Source organism: Panthera uncia (assembly GCF_023721935.1).
Source record: "Panthera uncia isolate 11264 chromosome B3 unlocalized genomic scaffold, Puncia_PCG_1.0 HiC_scaffold_2, whole genome shotgun sequence".
NCBI classification, from domain to species: domain Eukaryota; kingdom Metazoa; phylum Chordata; class Mammalia; order Carnivora; family Felidae; genus Panthera; species Panthera uncia.
Window position 1 is genome coordinate 1,811,291 of NW_026057583.1, and position 15,334 is coordinate 1,826,624.

Sequence of the window (15,334 nt, forward strand, 5' to 3'; positions counted from 1 at the left end):
ATCTGTATCATCATTTTCAGAGTTAAGACTAAATCCCACCCCATACTTCACCTTGCTAATTATGAATACATGAATGTACCCGGCTTGTAGTCCCAATGTGCCATTAAGTAGCTATATCTATGTGACCCTCTGACTCACACAGGGTCTCATGAGGCAATTTAGTTTTCTCATCTGTAAAAGGAAAACATAGGTCAACCTCCTAAAAAATGAAGGGATATTCCTCCATTTGAGAATTGTAGAGGCTGATGGGTAAGGTATTGTTCTTCTGAATCCCCTCACCTACCCTTTTTTTTTTTTTCTTGCCTAATCTTAAATATCCTTAACTTGCTTTCATGATCATGGTGTGCCAGCCTGGATATATCCAGATGTTACCGAATTCTGCTCCCATGTAGAGATCTAAAGAGCCCATCCTAGAAAATGTTCAATGCCAACAACAAAGTCATATGCACAAAAGAGAATCTGTTCTCAAGAACTGCTTTTTTTCCAAGACACTGTTTCAATTCCCCTAAATTACAGAAGGAAGAGTGCCTGTTTAGTGCCATGCTCTTGTTAACAATGCGAAGTCTCTGCCAGTCTCCAACCAGCCAGAGCCCTGCTTTCCCTTCTACACGGGGCTGGGGGTGTGCTGGGGGGGGGGGGGTATGCCCTGCCCCTTCAGGTAGCGTATGGACACAGCAAGAGAAAGGTGGCCCATGACAGGTCTTGAAAGGGCATTACAGCAAGCCTCTGAAAGAAGGGACCCTTAACCTTCAACCCCAAAGAGTGCTGGGATTAACTTTCTTCCTGTGACCTTTAAACTAACTGAATTTTCTCCTGTTTCCATTTATACATTCTCCTCACTGCAGACTACGCGTCCTGCCCGGCCTGATATGTTCTCTTCCTGGGTCTGTTCACGTGAACATTCTGATCCTTCTCTGTATCACTTTCTCCTCTCCAAGACCTGAGCGCCTAGTGTAGCTCACATGTTTACACTTCGCCTCTCTCAACTAAGTGAAAATGCTAGTCGTCTCTACCATACAGCTATTCCACAGACCAAACAAATGTGAAGACAATCAGAACAGGCAAAAAGATCAAAATAAACCCACATTTTGGGGTGCCTGGGTGGCTCAGTCGGTTAAGCGTCCGACTTCAGCTCGGGTCACGATCTCACGGTCCGTGAGTTCGAGCCCCGCGTTAGGCTCTGGGCTGATGGCTCAGAGCCTGGAGCCTGCTTCCCATTCCGTGTCTCCCTCTCTCTCTGCCCCTCCCCTGCTCATGCTCTGTCTCTCTCTGTCTCAAAAATAAATAAAAACATCAAAACTTTTTTAAAAAATAAAAATTAAAAAATAAACCCACATTTCAAGTCCTTGGTCTGCTCTGCAGCTCGTAACAAAAAGCCCTGAATCCTCAGATATTTCCTTAAAATAGTGACTTAATTTCCATATTAAAGCTACTCTCCAAAAAATAGGGGAAAGCAGAATCTATTTTCTTATTCCCAATCACTCTAGGTGCACACTTTCACGGAATCACTCCTAAATCTTCCCACTCAACCTTTCAGGGAAACATGAACCCACAGCACACCCTCATTTCTCTACAAACACCCCTGCACTCACTGTCTCCACACACCGTCTTCACCCTCTCTACACAATCTCCTCTTCCCAGGGAAGAGCTCTGTTACAGGTACGGGAGAAAATGGAGAGCCCTGGGATACACAATGGAGCCACTGTACTCCAAGGTGGAGCTTCCAGGGGGAGGAGTAGCAGTACTAGAAATAGAATCGAAGGGGGAAACCTTTTCTCTCCTGGATCTCTCTGACCTTTCTTCCTGGACTTGGAAGGGGTGTAAATTCCAGACCCTGGGGCTCCTCCAACTCGGGAGGGGTGGAGGTGATGAAGGAAACAGGATGGGGGCCGATCCAAAAAGGCAAACTGGGCTTGCGCTAGAGGGGAAAGTGGGGCGCCAACAGCACACGGGGACAGCCCGGCTCACCAGGGTAGAAAACACAACGGGAGCTAAAGCCCCAGCTACGACGGGAGAGCATGTGATCTGTCCGTGGTTTACCTCAAACGCTTTTTGAGGGTGGCAGCAGCCGCTTCATACGGCCAGTAGGGATCCCAGTCTTCTATTCTCTGCAGGGCACCCCAGGCTTCTTCCTAGCCCCCTCTGGTAGTAAAATCTAAATACACGCTCCCAACTTGATTTTCTACTCAAAGCTTTCAACAACAACCACCACCGCATCCTGGGATTGCCTCCCTACAATAAATCAGGCACTTTTCCACGATGCCAGGCCAAAAGGACAATACGCCACTATTATACCCTCCCTTATAACCCAAAGCATAAAAAATAACGAGTATCACCAATGCCTCACTTCCTCGGTCACTTCCTAAGTATGCAAAAGTAGCCAACTAAAAAACACTGCAGGTGATCATGGATGTTAAAGGAAATGGGCTACTTTTCTATTCTGGAAAAAACACCTCAGAGGGACACCTGAGTGGCTCAGTCGGTTAAACGTCCGACTCTGGATCTCAGGGTTGAGGGAAAACTCCCAACAGAAAAGAACGGCCCTAGAGCAGATGGAAATGAGCAGACAGAATACGCAAAGAAGGAAATGTGATAGAAAGCACCATTCTCGTCAGGCTATCATAACGCAGAGCTCTAAAACTATTTTAAATCTTGCTTCTCAACTAAGGGGGAGCCTATCAGAACCACCAGAACCATTTTTTTTTTTAATTTTTTTTTTTAACGTTTATTTATTTTTGAGACAGAGAGAGACAGAGCATGAACAGGGGAGGGGCAGAGAGAGAGGGAGACACAGAATCAGAAGCAGGCTCCAGGCTCCGAGCCGTCAGCCCAGAGCCCGACACAGGGCTCGAACTCACGGACCGTGAGATCGTGACCTGGCTGAAGTCGGACGCTTAACCGACTGAGCCACCCAGGCGCCCCCAGAACCATTTAAAATATATAGGTATAGGGGCGCCTGGTGGCTCGGTCGGTTGAGTGTCCGACTCTTGATTTTGGCTCAGGTCATGATCTCGCAGTTCATGGGTTCGAGCCCTGCATCAGGCTCTGTGCTATCAGTGCAGAGCCTGCTTGGGATTCTTTCTCTCCCTCTCTCTCTGCCCCCACCCCACGCTCACTGCTCGCTCTCTCTCTCAAAAAATAAATAAACTTAAATAAGATATACAGGTATCTGGACCTTCCAGACCTACAGAATCACAGTCTCTATGGTAAGGCCGAGATATCTGTATTTTTAAGTTCCCCGGGTGACCTAATGCACACACTTGGTTGAGAACCACTGTACGACTGACTTTCAAAAAACTAATCTTCAGTCAAGAAAACTACAAGTAGACCATGCAGACTCAGGCTTCAGCTTCCTCACTGACATGAAATGGTTAAAGTGGAAGAGGCGTTGAACTAGAGTAGCGGTGGCAAGGGAGTGGTAGCCAAGACGCTCTGTAAAAAGGGAATTTTACTGTGGAAACCCAAGTTTAAAACAAAAGCAGAACTGCCTCGGATGGAGGAAGGAAGGGAGTTGGGGTTCTTCCCTCTCATCCCCAGGTCACCGCAACAGAGACACAGGATGGCCTCTCATTCCAGCTGCGGCTTTCAAATTCTTTGACTTTCCAAAACTAGATCTAGTCCACAGTTTAAGTAACAGGGACCTAATCTTTTTTTTCCATGGGGCCCTTACACACTTCATATGAGAAACATCCCCTTTTCTTTTTTTTTTAAGTTTATTTATTTTGAGAGAGAGAGAGCAAGCGAGCAAGCAGGGCAGGGGCAGAGAGGATCTCAAGGAGCCTCCACGCTCAGCTTAGAGCTGATGTGGGGCTCTATCTCGGGACCGAGATCATGACCTGAGCCAAAATCAAGAGTGGGTCCTTTAACCGACTGAGCCACCGGACGCCCCTCCTCTTTTCTAATCACATATTCACTTCCTGCTGTCTAACCTTCTATTTAGAAAAACAAGTGTTATTATCATTCTCCCCACCTAAATCACCACTAACCGCCCCCCTGTACCCAGTCTAAGGGAAGAGGTTTAAGCTCAGCAAAGAAGCCTGGATTCAAGACATCAGAATGCTGTTAGAGTCCCAGGGACGGAAGAAGGAAAACAGAACCAGGGAGGGGCACAAAAGGGACCATGTCTTTCGAGAGGAAAAGGAAAAGAGCTGAAAGGCTAACACTTGTAACTTCAGGAACACATGGATGTTTGTTGTATTGTTCTCTGGACTTTCCTAAAAGTGTTTTAAGAGCCTCAGAATTAACAAAACAAAAATACTCTTGTTTATTAACACTACTGAAACATCCTTGATTTTCACTGGACTTTGATCACAAATACCTTTCATTACCCCATGCTGGCCTTTTCCACCAAAGCTCACACGTAGGAAACAAGATCTGTAATTATATCTACCTGCCCTGGGGCCTTGCAAAGGAATACCAGCACCAAAACAAAACTGAACCACTGATAGCAAATAGACACTCTAAGAGTAAGACCACCAGGTGTCCCAGCATCTGAAAACGGAAAACCGCCCTTGTACGTTCACTTCCCAAAAAATGCAGAGGATGGTGACTCCGGTAAACTTTGAATACTGCCAAACCGGTGGACCTTTCCCCAGAGTCCTACCAAGAGGAAAATGAATCCAATTCATATATAAATCAAAACCAGTGAAACACCAGGCTAAGAACTTTAAACTTCAAAAAATGCTATTTCAAAAAAAACCAAAATGCTATTTCTGGGCCGCCTGGCTGGCTCAATCATAAAGCCTGTGATTCTTGGGGCGCCTGGGTGGCACAGTCGGTTAAGCGTCCGACTTCAGCCAGGTCACGATCTCGCGGTCCGTGAGTTCGAGCCCCGCGTCAGGCTCTGGGCTGATGGCTCGGAGCCTGGAGCCTGTTTCCGATTCTGTGTCTCCCTCTCTCTCTGCCCCTCCCCCGTTCATGCTCTGTCTCTCTCTGTCCCAAAAATAAATAAAAAACGTTGAAAAAAAAAAAAATTTTAATAAAGCCTGTGATTCTTGATCTCAGGGTCCTGAGTTCAAGCCCCGTGTTGGGTATGGAGCCTACTTAAAAAGACACACGCAAAAGAAAAGTTTGGGGAAAAAACCCCCACAAACTGCTATTCTCCCCTACAGCTCGTAGTGCCCCAAAACATGCACGATACGCATAAAACCAAACACAGATCTGGGAATCTTTCAGAATACATAAGCGCCCATCAGAGTTTCACGATAAGCTGCTATCAAGGCCACTTGTTCCCGCGAATAAATACCCTACCTATACTTATTCCTTCAAACTACCAGCCTCCGACAGTCACACCTAGGACATATTCAAAGAGATCTTTATCTGTGTTCACATCACAACAGCTCCCTTCTCTGCAGCCGGCCAATCCTTACCTCTTTGCTTCTTCCAAATGACAAAGGTACTCATAAGCCACATTCTGACGTCTCCTTTCGTCCATCTCCTCTGCAGTGAGTCTCTCATTATCCAGGACAGCTAAAACATGAAAGGAAGAATGTAAACACAAGAATCTGTAACCCTTCTGACAGATAAAAGAAAGCCACGGCATCAAATTCCTGTTAGTCACCTGGCAGGTCAGGGTAACCTGTGGACGTGTGGATGGCCAGATGCACTACGAGGACTTTCCTAAAACAGGAACTAGGGGGTTTCAACTACATTCGTCTTACCCTTTTGTTAAAAGTGTCATCATACAGACTTGTACGAAATTTTAGTACAAGTTTGTTGTCACTTGACAAATACTGAGTTGAGATTTTGGCCCAACTCTGTTCTGGTCTATCTACCAGACTCTCTCCCAATACAGAGCTGAGAGTGTTGTTTTCCCCTTGTTTATTAATAACCCAAGGCAGCAGTCATTGAGAACTAAGTGGCGGTAATTATGTGCAACGCCTTACATGCATTCTCTCACGGAAGTCCCACAACAATGCTCTGATTATCACTCCCATTTTACAGATGAGGAAACTGAGGCCGGGTGCTCTTAGCTCTACCGCTAATAAGCGGTTGCCGGGCCTGGATTCCAACCCAGGCAGTCTGTCTCAAATCTGCCAACTTCATGGGCACCCGGGGTATGGCATCGACTCCTGACTCCTTGGGATGGCATTCAAGGCCTTTTCCAATTTGGCCCCAACTACTTCTGGAAACTCTTCTCCCTCTCCCCACCACTGTGTGCCCTACCCCGCTCGGCCCCCACCACTCCGGGCCCTTGGTGCTCTTTCCCCCAGCCTTGTCTCTGACCCCACGCTGCCCAACGTCACGCAGCATCCGCCAGAGCTCCGTTCACGTGTCACTACCTGCGTTCTTACTGCCTTCCCCCCACCCCTCCGCCACATCCACCTTCCTGCTTTTGCCCGGCTGGCTCAGCATCTTTTATCTTTCTTACACCTCGCTATCATTAGCTCGTACACCTGTCCTTCTCTGATTGAGACGCTCTTGGCAGGCAGGGCCTGCTCTTACTAATTTCACAAACGTGACACAATCCCTCACACATAACTGTTGAGTGAAATTATCCTAAAAGCGGACCATCACTCTCACAAGAGAAAAGAAAAACGAAATCTCAGGATTCCAAAGGACCCTCCTGCGGCCAGCGGTAGCTGGGCCGCCTACAAGCTCAGTGCCGTCCCCTGGACGGCTACAGAAAACGAGGTTCGGAAAAATGAGGAAGTCACAGGGGTTCTTTTTTTTCTTTTTTTCTTTCTTTTTTTTTTTTTTTTTTTTTTTTCCTCTCTCTGTTTTAATTTTTGAAAGCCTGACCAGGGAACGAAGCCCGAGCAAGGTGAAGTGGCCCGCCCCGGGCCGCACGTCTCCGCTGGCCCGGGGCCCCCCGCAGGTCCCGACCCTGGGTCCACGTCGCAGGCGGCACCCGGGGCAGCGCCTCCCCGCGAAGCGCGAGCGGAGCCCAGCGCTCCGGGACACGCCCTGCCCCGGCCTCCTGCCACCTCACCCTAGGCCGTCTCCCCCAAATCTCGGCGGCGCTGCGAGGCGGGAGGCTCTGGGTGGGGCCCCTCGCGTCGCGGCGCCCGGGCTCAGGCGAAGAGGGCCGCCTGCGTCCCCGCCGCCGCCGCCGCCGCCTCCGAGCCCAGGTCGCGCGCCTCGCCGCCCCTCCCGCCCGCCGCCCGGCCCGGCCGGCTCTTCCGGGTCCGCGCGGCCCGCAGCCGCCCTGCCGCGCCCGCCCGCCCGAGCCCCCCGGGAAAAAGGCGCCTCGGAGGCAGCGAGCCCGGCCCCGAAGCCCCCGCGCCGCAGAGCCCCGCACTCACAGCCATAGTGCGGCCGGACCACGCCCAGTCCGTCAACATCGTCCGTGGCGGACATGGCGGCCGAGCCCGGGTCTCTGCTGAGGAAGCGGTGAGACCTTGAAGGCGCGGCCGACGGCAGCTGCGGCTCCTGCAGAGTGCGCGGGCTGCCTTGCTCCCTGAGGCCCCGCCCCGCCCCGTCGGCCCCGCCCCACCGACCCCGCCCCTCCGGCCCCGCCCTGCCGCGCCTCGCCCTGCCGCGCCGAAGGCAGCTGGGGTGGGGGCGGGGCCCGAGCCGCTCAGCCCCGCCCAATTCCCCGCCCCTGACGGTAACGCCCTCTGGAGGCGGAAGGAAGGAGGCGGAGCCCACCCGTCCCCGGCGCTCGCGGTCCTCCTCGCTCCGCGGGAAAGGCGGCCCCCGCCCTGGAGCCCTGCCCTGCCGGCCGCCGCCCCACCGCACCTCGGGGACAGAGAACGCCGCCTAACCGAAACAGCATATTGTTCCTAAACTAGAAGAGGAGGTTGCGCAGAAGAAAAAGATATTCCAGAAGAAACAAAAGCTTATGGACCGGGATTAAATTCAGCGTTAAATAAAAGCACATAAAAGTTTAAAAAAAAAAAAAAGGCTTGAAATAAAAACCATGGCCCCTCCTCTTTTCCCCTGCCGGTGGAGCTAAACTCCTTTGCACCAAAGCGCTCCAGGAAGGCGTCCTTTGCAGTGACCCAAAGTGTTCTTGAACAGAAGCAGGACCCAAACTGCCATAAGGGAGGCACAGCCCTGCAGCCTGGCCTCAGTCTTCTCTCCAGATTCGCCCCTCGTCACCAGATTAGAACGGCTTAACACCCGCCCCCCCCCCCCACACACACACCGCGTACTTGAGAAGTGGATGCTAAAACAGGAGACTGTCCAAGCCTCCTTCTCTTAGTTTCCCCTGCCTCTGTTCTTCCTAAGTTCCTCTTTTCTCAGGGGATTCTTTGCCCTTTTTTAGGATGCCTCTTCCCCTTGCAGCTTGTGGCCTGCCCTTAAAATATTGGTATTCATTGGAATTCTGTTCTTAGCCTCTTCTGTTTTTTGCCCGCTCCTTCTGGGTTTTTTTCCCCCCCATTTTACGCACTCTTTCTGGGTATTTTTATTCTTACTCACCTTAAACTGCTGAAGAGCTTTAAATGTACATTTCCAGACCAGTCTCTGTAAAAGACCCGACTCAGTATTTTCAGTTGTGTAATGGACATGTTCCCCTGTGAATCCTGCAGACACTTCAAATTTAACGTGTTGAACACCTACTCTGTTCCTACGATAGTCTTTGTTAATAGAAGTGCTCTGTTGGCCATCAGGACACCCCAGCCTCCCTGCCTCACTCCACACATCCAGCCGGTGTTCTGAAGTGTCTTGCTTTTGTCTCTATCCCCATTGTGATTATACTGTTTAGATTGTCACCATCTCTGTTTTCTCTTCGGCCAACTCACTCCTCACTGTCACCAGCGTGTTCTTCCTAAAGTGCAAATGCCTTTGCATTCCTCCTTTTTACATTTTTCTCATTATTCCCTTCAGGATATGGTCCAAGTTCCTTAGCATGCCGAATAAGCCCCTTCATAACCTGACTCCAGGCTTTTTGGTCTAGCCTTTTTTCAACTATTTGCTCTTCCTTCAAAATATTAAAGCGAGGACCTTGGAAACCTAGAACAAAACACTTTCCATTAAAAAAAACAACCAAAGGGTGGTGCCTGGGTGGTTCAGTTGGTTGAGCGCTGGACTCTTGATTTTGGCTAGCGTCATGATCTCATGGGTTCTGGAGATGAGCCCAGCATCAGACTCTGCTCTGACAACGAGAAGCCTGCTTGGGATTCCCTCTCTCTCCCTCTCTCTCTCTCCTCCCCCCACCCCCACTCATGCTCTCTCTCTCTTTCAAAATAAACTTAAGAGAATAAATAAAAAATTAAAAAAACAGGCAAAGGTTTAATTATTACAAATTCAAAAGTTAGTTCTTTCTAAAATTGTCAAGTTCAGCTTACAAATTTTATTATTCTAAGCCTAGCATATTTTACCAATCACTTTTCAGAAACTGAATACTTTTTGGTCCCATTTACAAACTTAGTTAATTCAACATCTCCAATCATTTAAAATTATGTCTATAAACTTAATTTATTTGGTTTCCCACTTAATTTCTTCAGTTTTCTAACCTAGAAACTTTTCAAGGCTTAGCAATTCTTATAAATTAAATAAACTTACAAAAAATGAATCTAAATTTCTCTTAAATAGCCCAGTTCCATGTGCAAACTTAGTAAGATATCAACTCACAATCTTAAGTCTAAAACTAATCCAGTAGAGGGGCGCCTGGGTGGCGCAGTCGGTTAAGCGTCCGACTTCAGCCAGGTCACGATCTCGCGGTCTGTGAGTTCGAGCCCCGCGTCGGGCTCTGGGCTGATGGCTCGGAGCCTGGAGCCTGTTTCTGATTCTGTGTCTCCCTCTCTCTCTGCCCCTCCCCCGTTCATGCTCTGTCTCTCTCTGTCCCAAAAATAAAAATAAAAAACATTGAAAAAAAAATTAAAAAAAAAAACTAATCCAGTAGACATATAAGACTGTCACTTGAATAAGCCAAATTTTCTTAAACATTGCAAGTGCATAAAATGTGAAATATGCACATATTTCTTCTTTAATGTTTACTTTTTTTGAGAGAGAGAGAGAAAGAGCGTGAGATGGAGAGAGACAGAGAGAAAGGGAGACAGTATCTGAAGCAGGCTCCAGGCTCTGAGCTGTCAGCACAGAACCTGATGCAGGGCTTGAACTCACGAATTGTGAGATCATGATTTGAGCTGAAGTCAGACACTCAACCGACTAAGACACCCACGTGCCCCTGCACATATTTCTTCTTAACCCTAACATATTAGTCCCATAGTTTTTACCCCATTAAGCTTTTCTGTACTAATTTTAAAGTGTCTCTGAGTTGAAAGGTACATAGCTGCTAAGAAAGTTTCCAACCTAGTTAAGATTACTTTTTAAATTTATTTTATTTTATTTTATTTTTGAGAGAGAGAGAGAAAGAGAGAGAGAGAGAATGAGCAGAGGAGGGGTAGAGAAAGATAATCCCAAGCAGACTCCACTGTGAGCACAGAGCCTGACATGGGGCTTGAACTCACAAACCTTAGATCATGACCTGAGCCAAAATCAAGTGTTGGACACTTAATCAGCTGAGTCACCCAGGCACCCCTATTTTATTTTATTATAGAGAAAGAGTGCACCACCCAGGCCTGCAAGCAAGGGAGGGGAAGAGAGAGAGAGAGAGAGAGAGAGAGAGAGAGAGAATCCCAAGCAGGCTCCCCACCCAGCTCAGAGCCCCTCGAGGGGCCGGATCCCACAACCGTAGGATCACGACCTGAGCCGAAATCAAGAGTTGGTTGCTCAACCGACTGAGCCACCCCAGGAGCCCCAAGATTACTTTTGATCAGAGATTTCCATTAGATATAACTCCTGGAGCTTCAGACTTTCAGGACCATTTTTCTCATTGTGCCAACTGTCACTTTGAGCTGTTTTCTATATTATGTCATAGATTTGAAAACTTGTTATCTATTCCTCTGACTACCCTTAGAAATCAGCAAGTCCTATCCAGTTTACCTTTTGATTTTATTTTCTATGTCTTGGCTTTTAAAACACTTACCTATGTTTTCATTTTAATTCTAAAGACCTTTGGAATGGATGGAATCCAAATACATAAATGTGTTTTATCTCTAATGATAAAATTATGAACCTAATACGCTCAGGCATTTTTTTTTTTTTTTAAGTAAGCTCTAGGTCCAGGTGGGGCTCGAATTCATGACCCAAAAAACTCTACCCACTGAGCCAACAAGACACCCCCTGTGAGTCCTTTCTTATTCCTAGAAACATGCAATTCTAACAGGTATTTAAATCAATCTCCCATTGAATTTCAGATATCTCACATAGCTTTATCTGATGTTCACAAATTAAGCCATTCTTCATAATTATACTAACTGAAAGCTACTGAGGCTTTACGAGACTAAGTGTTTTGTATTTATTTTCTTTTCTGAACTTCCTGATAATTCTACAAAGTAAGAACTCCTAGGGGTGCCAGCTGGCTCAGTCAGTAGAGTAGAACTTACTTTAAAAAAAAAAAAAGGAAGAAAGAAAGAAAAGGAAAGGAAAGAACTATTATTATCTCTAATTTACAGATGAGAAGTGGAGAACTAAGTAATTCAACTGAAGCCACGTAGTAAGAGGCAGAGCTGGAACTCAAACCCCAAGTCTAATGACAAAGCCCCCATGCCTGGTCAATAAACCTGAGATTCAGGGAAATGCACATGAAGACCATCCTTGGCCACTTAGTACTTCTCACCTATCAGAGTAGCAATATTTTGTTTGTTTTATTGATACTGTTGGCAAAAAGTGACAAAGCAACCACTCTCCTACACAGCTGCTTGGGCTGTAAATTGATACAATCTTTCTGAAGTCCAAATTGGCATTAGGCAGCTACCCTTCAACCAAGGAATTCCTCTCTTGAAATTTATCAAAATAAAACTATTTTCTTTCTTTCCTGCTCTTTTTAAGTAAACTCTGCCCCAATATGGGGCTGGTACTCACAACCCCAAGATCAAGAGTCACGTGCTCTACTGACTCAGCCAGCCAGGTGCCCCATAATGAAAATACTTTTAAGGTGCAAAAATTAGCAATAAATACGCTTATGGAAATATCTTAAATGCCCATCATTAGGCTTTGAAATCAGCAATGGCACCTCCACACAATGAAATGCTAGACACCCCTAACAGCGATAACTTGTGGTTCTGGTCACGTTTGACTGGCTACCAGGAATATATATATGGACTAGAACTGCAGCAAGAGAAAAACAGGACTCGTGGAAGGCTGAAGGCATGGCTCTGTTCCTCTGAGCATCTCTGCTTCTCTACAGGTCTGCTCTTACCACCCCCCCTCCTCTTTTTGACAACCAGCCTCCTCCATTCTAGTTTTTTCTGCTCCTTCACAACTATGACTTCTATTTATTTGGCTTCCCATGGCCTTAATTCAAAGCCATGACATCCTTACGGCATCAGCTCCTTTGAGGATAGTCTCAGTTGCCCAATTCCGTAACCCAGTGGCATGATTGGCCCAGCTCATCTTTCCACCTCCCAGGTATGCCTCTGATCGCCCACAGGGAGGCTGCCCTTCAATCACATGCCAATCCTTTGGTTCATTTAGCTGCGGTCGGGAGATACAGCCAAGTAAGGATAGAAAACTAAGAGCTGGACAATGTTTCCTTCAATGGGAGGCTGGCTAGGCAATGCTGTCAATCTTTGGGTGACTCGTATTTTTTTTAATTCTTCTTTTTTTTTTAATGTTTGTGTATTTTGGAGACAGAGAGTATGCGTGCCCACATGCTTTGGAGGGTCAGAGACAGAGGACAGAGAGAGAGACTATCCCAAGCAGGTTCAGCACTGTCAGCACAGAGCCTGATAACAGGGCTTGATCTCACGAACAGTGAGATCATGATCTGAAACAACATGGGGTCTGATGTTTGACCGACTGAGCCACCCAGGTGCCCCTGATGGTGGGTATTTCTAATATTTCTAATATGATGCCTAAATGAAAATAACAAATTGCAAACCAATAAATATATTATGATACCATTTTTGCTTTAGAAGCATAGAAATAAGAGCACCTGGGTGGCTCGGTTAAGTGTCTGACTTCAGCTCAGGTCATGATCTCACCATCAGTGAGTTCAAGCCCCACATTGGGCTCTGTGCTGACAGCTCAGAGCCTGGAACCTACTCCGGATTCTGTCTCCCTCTCTCTCTGCCCCTCCCTGCTCACACTCTGTCTCTCTCTCTCAAAGATAAATAAAACATTAAAATATTTTTTAAAAAGTATACAAATAAATACATATAGATGTGCATGTGAATAGAAAAAAAGAGCTTTGAAGCATACACATCAATATATTAACAGTAGTTTCCCCAGGTAGTGGAGTTACAATGGATTTTGTGGAATTTGTTTATTTGCTTTTTTCTATTAACCAAGTTTTCTACGATGAGGTACTCAAAATACTCTTTTGTCAGTAAGAATAAATATGAATAAAGTTAGTAACTATGAAATAAATGAATGAAAATTAAATTACCACAGATGTTGGCGAGGATGCAGAGAAAGGGAAGCCTTGTGCACTTCTGGTGGGAATGCAAACTGGTGCAGCCACTCTGGAAACAGGATGGAGGTTCCTCAAAAAATTAAAAATAGAACGACCCTACAACCCAGCAATTGCACTATTAGGTATTTATCCAAAGGATACAAAAATGCTGATTTGAAGGGACACATGCACCCCCATTTTATAGCAGCGTTATCGACAATAGCCAATTTATGGAAAGAGCCCAAACGTCCATCGACTGACAAGTGGATAAAGAAGATGTGGTATGTATGCAAATGGAATACTGCTCGGCGATGAAAAAGAATGAAATCTTGCCATCTACAAGAACGTGGATGGAACCAGAGTGTATTATGCTGAGTGAAATAAGTCATGGAGAGAAAGACAAATAGATTTCACTCCTGTGTGGAATTTAGAAACACAACAGATGAACGTAGGGGAAGGGGAGGAAATCTAAGATAAGAACAGAGAGGGAGGCAAACCATAAGAGACTCAAATACAGAGAACAAATTGAGGGTTGCTGCAGTGGAGGCAGGTAGGAGGACGGGCTAGGTGGGGGATGGGCACTGAGGACAGGTGGCTGATGGGCACTAAGGAGGGCACCTGTTGGGACGAGCACTGCGTGTTGTATGTAAGTGATGAATCACCGGGTTCTACTCCTGAAACCAATACTACGTGGTATGTTAACTAACTTGAATTCGAATTTTAAAAAGTAATAAATTACAAAATAATTAGCCAAATGGCCATTTTGGGAGATAAAATTGGTTCATAAGCTCAAGGAATTTATAGACTCCTGGGAATGGAGTAATATTAACAGGACAGATTCAGATAAGCACCATAATAGAAGTTTCTCTTGACCTGGAATACCTTTAACCCCCTTATCTGCCTGGGAAACTGCTACTCAACTTCCCAGACCTAACTTACATGTCACCTCCTCCCCCCAGGCAAAATTAATCACTTCCTCATTCATTTCCCAGAAGGACTCTAGAAACCACATGTCTTCAAAAAGAACTCCCAAGTTTTTCACATTTTAACGCTTCTGAAATCAGGATAGGACTTACAATCAGTCATTTAAAAAACCAAAACACAGGGACACCTGGGTGGCTCCGTCGGTTAAGTGACTGACTTCGGCTCAGGCCATGATCCCAAGTTCGTGAGTTTGAGCCCCACGCTGGGCTTTGCAGTGACAGTACACAGCCCGCTTTGGATTCTCAGTCTCTCTCTCTCTCTCTCTCTCTCTCTCTCTCTCTCTCTCCCCCCAGCCCATGCTGTCTCTCTCAAAAATAACTAAACATTTAAAAAAAATAATAAAAAAAAACAAAACAACAACAAAAAACTAGCCAGCTACCAGTATAAGAAGTAGATGAGAAAGTAACATAATTATCATTGCTTGCAGATGTGCAATCTTAATTTCTCAGAAAAGATCAAAGAACTGTCAGCGCTAGAATTAATGACAGATCCACTCTTTTGGAATAGTTAAATGGATCCAAATAAAGTCAGACTCTTCACAAAAAGCTTGGCTCCAACTTTGGTTTACAGAAGAGGCTAAGTAAGTAATTCCAGGGATAAATGTATGCTGTTGTGGATCAAGTTTTTTAAAACATACATTTGATAGGATAGTCTGATGATGATGATATAAACTCTACCCCCAAGGTGGGGCTCAAAAATCACGACCCCCAGAACAAGAGTCGCATGCTCTACCAACGCCCCTAGGCGCCCCTAGGATATTCTAAATGTCCCAAAAGACTGTTGGAATTTGATGATGCAATCCCACAAGCAAAGGTGTCTTTGATTCCAGGAAGTCTGCAACCTTATATGAGTCCATTATAGCACTTAGTTCATGGAATTACAATTAGTTATTTACTTATCCACCTTCCCAAACAGACCATTAACTCCTCAAAGACAGACATTTGGGTAACTAAACTCAGCATGAATAGTTAACAAATGTGACATCTTTACTGTTGGAATTTTAAG

At 46.1% G+C, this 15,334-nt stretch overlaps 1 protein-coding gene across 8 annotated transcripts in view; it reads right to left on the reverse strand.

Annotated features, from left to right (window-relative positions):
* IQGAP1 (IQ motif containing GTPase activating protein 1) overlaps positions 1-7,402 on the reverse strand; it is a 224,954-nt gene extending 217,552 nt beyond the window's left edge. For 6 of the 8 annotated variants that reach the window (XR_007454151.1, XR_007454149.1, XR_007454150.1 and 3 more), the window contains exons 1-2: positions 7,245-7,402; positions 5,370-5,469 (exon numbers count right to left, since the gene is read on the reverse strand). Coding sequence is in view for 5 of the 8 variants with exons in the window: in XM_049614186.1 (XP_049470143.1) it covers positions 5,370-5,469; positions 7,245-7,299 (155 nt within the window). In the remaining 3 variants the exon portion in view is untranslated. The remainder of the gene's footprint in view (positions 1-5,369; positions 5,470-7,244) is intronic. The other 2 variants (XM_049614187.1, XM_049614188.1) reach the window with 2 other exon arrangements.
* Positions 7,403-15,334: the final 7,932 nt, after the last annotated feature.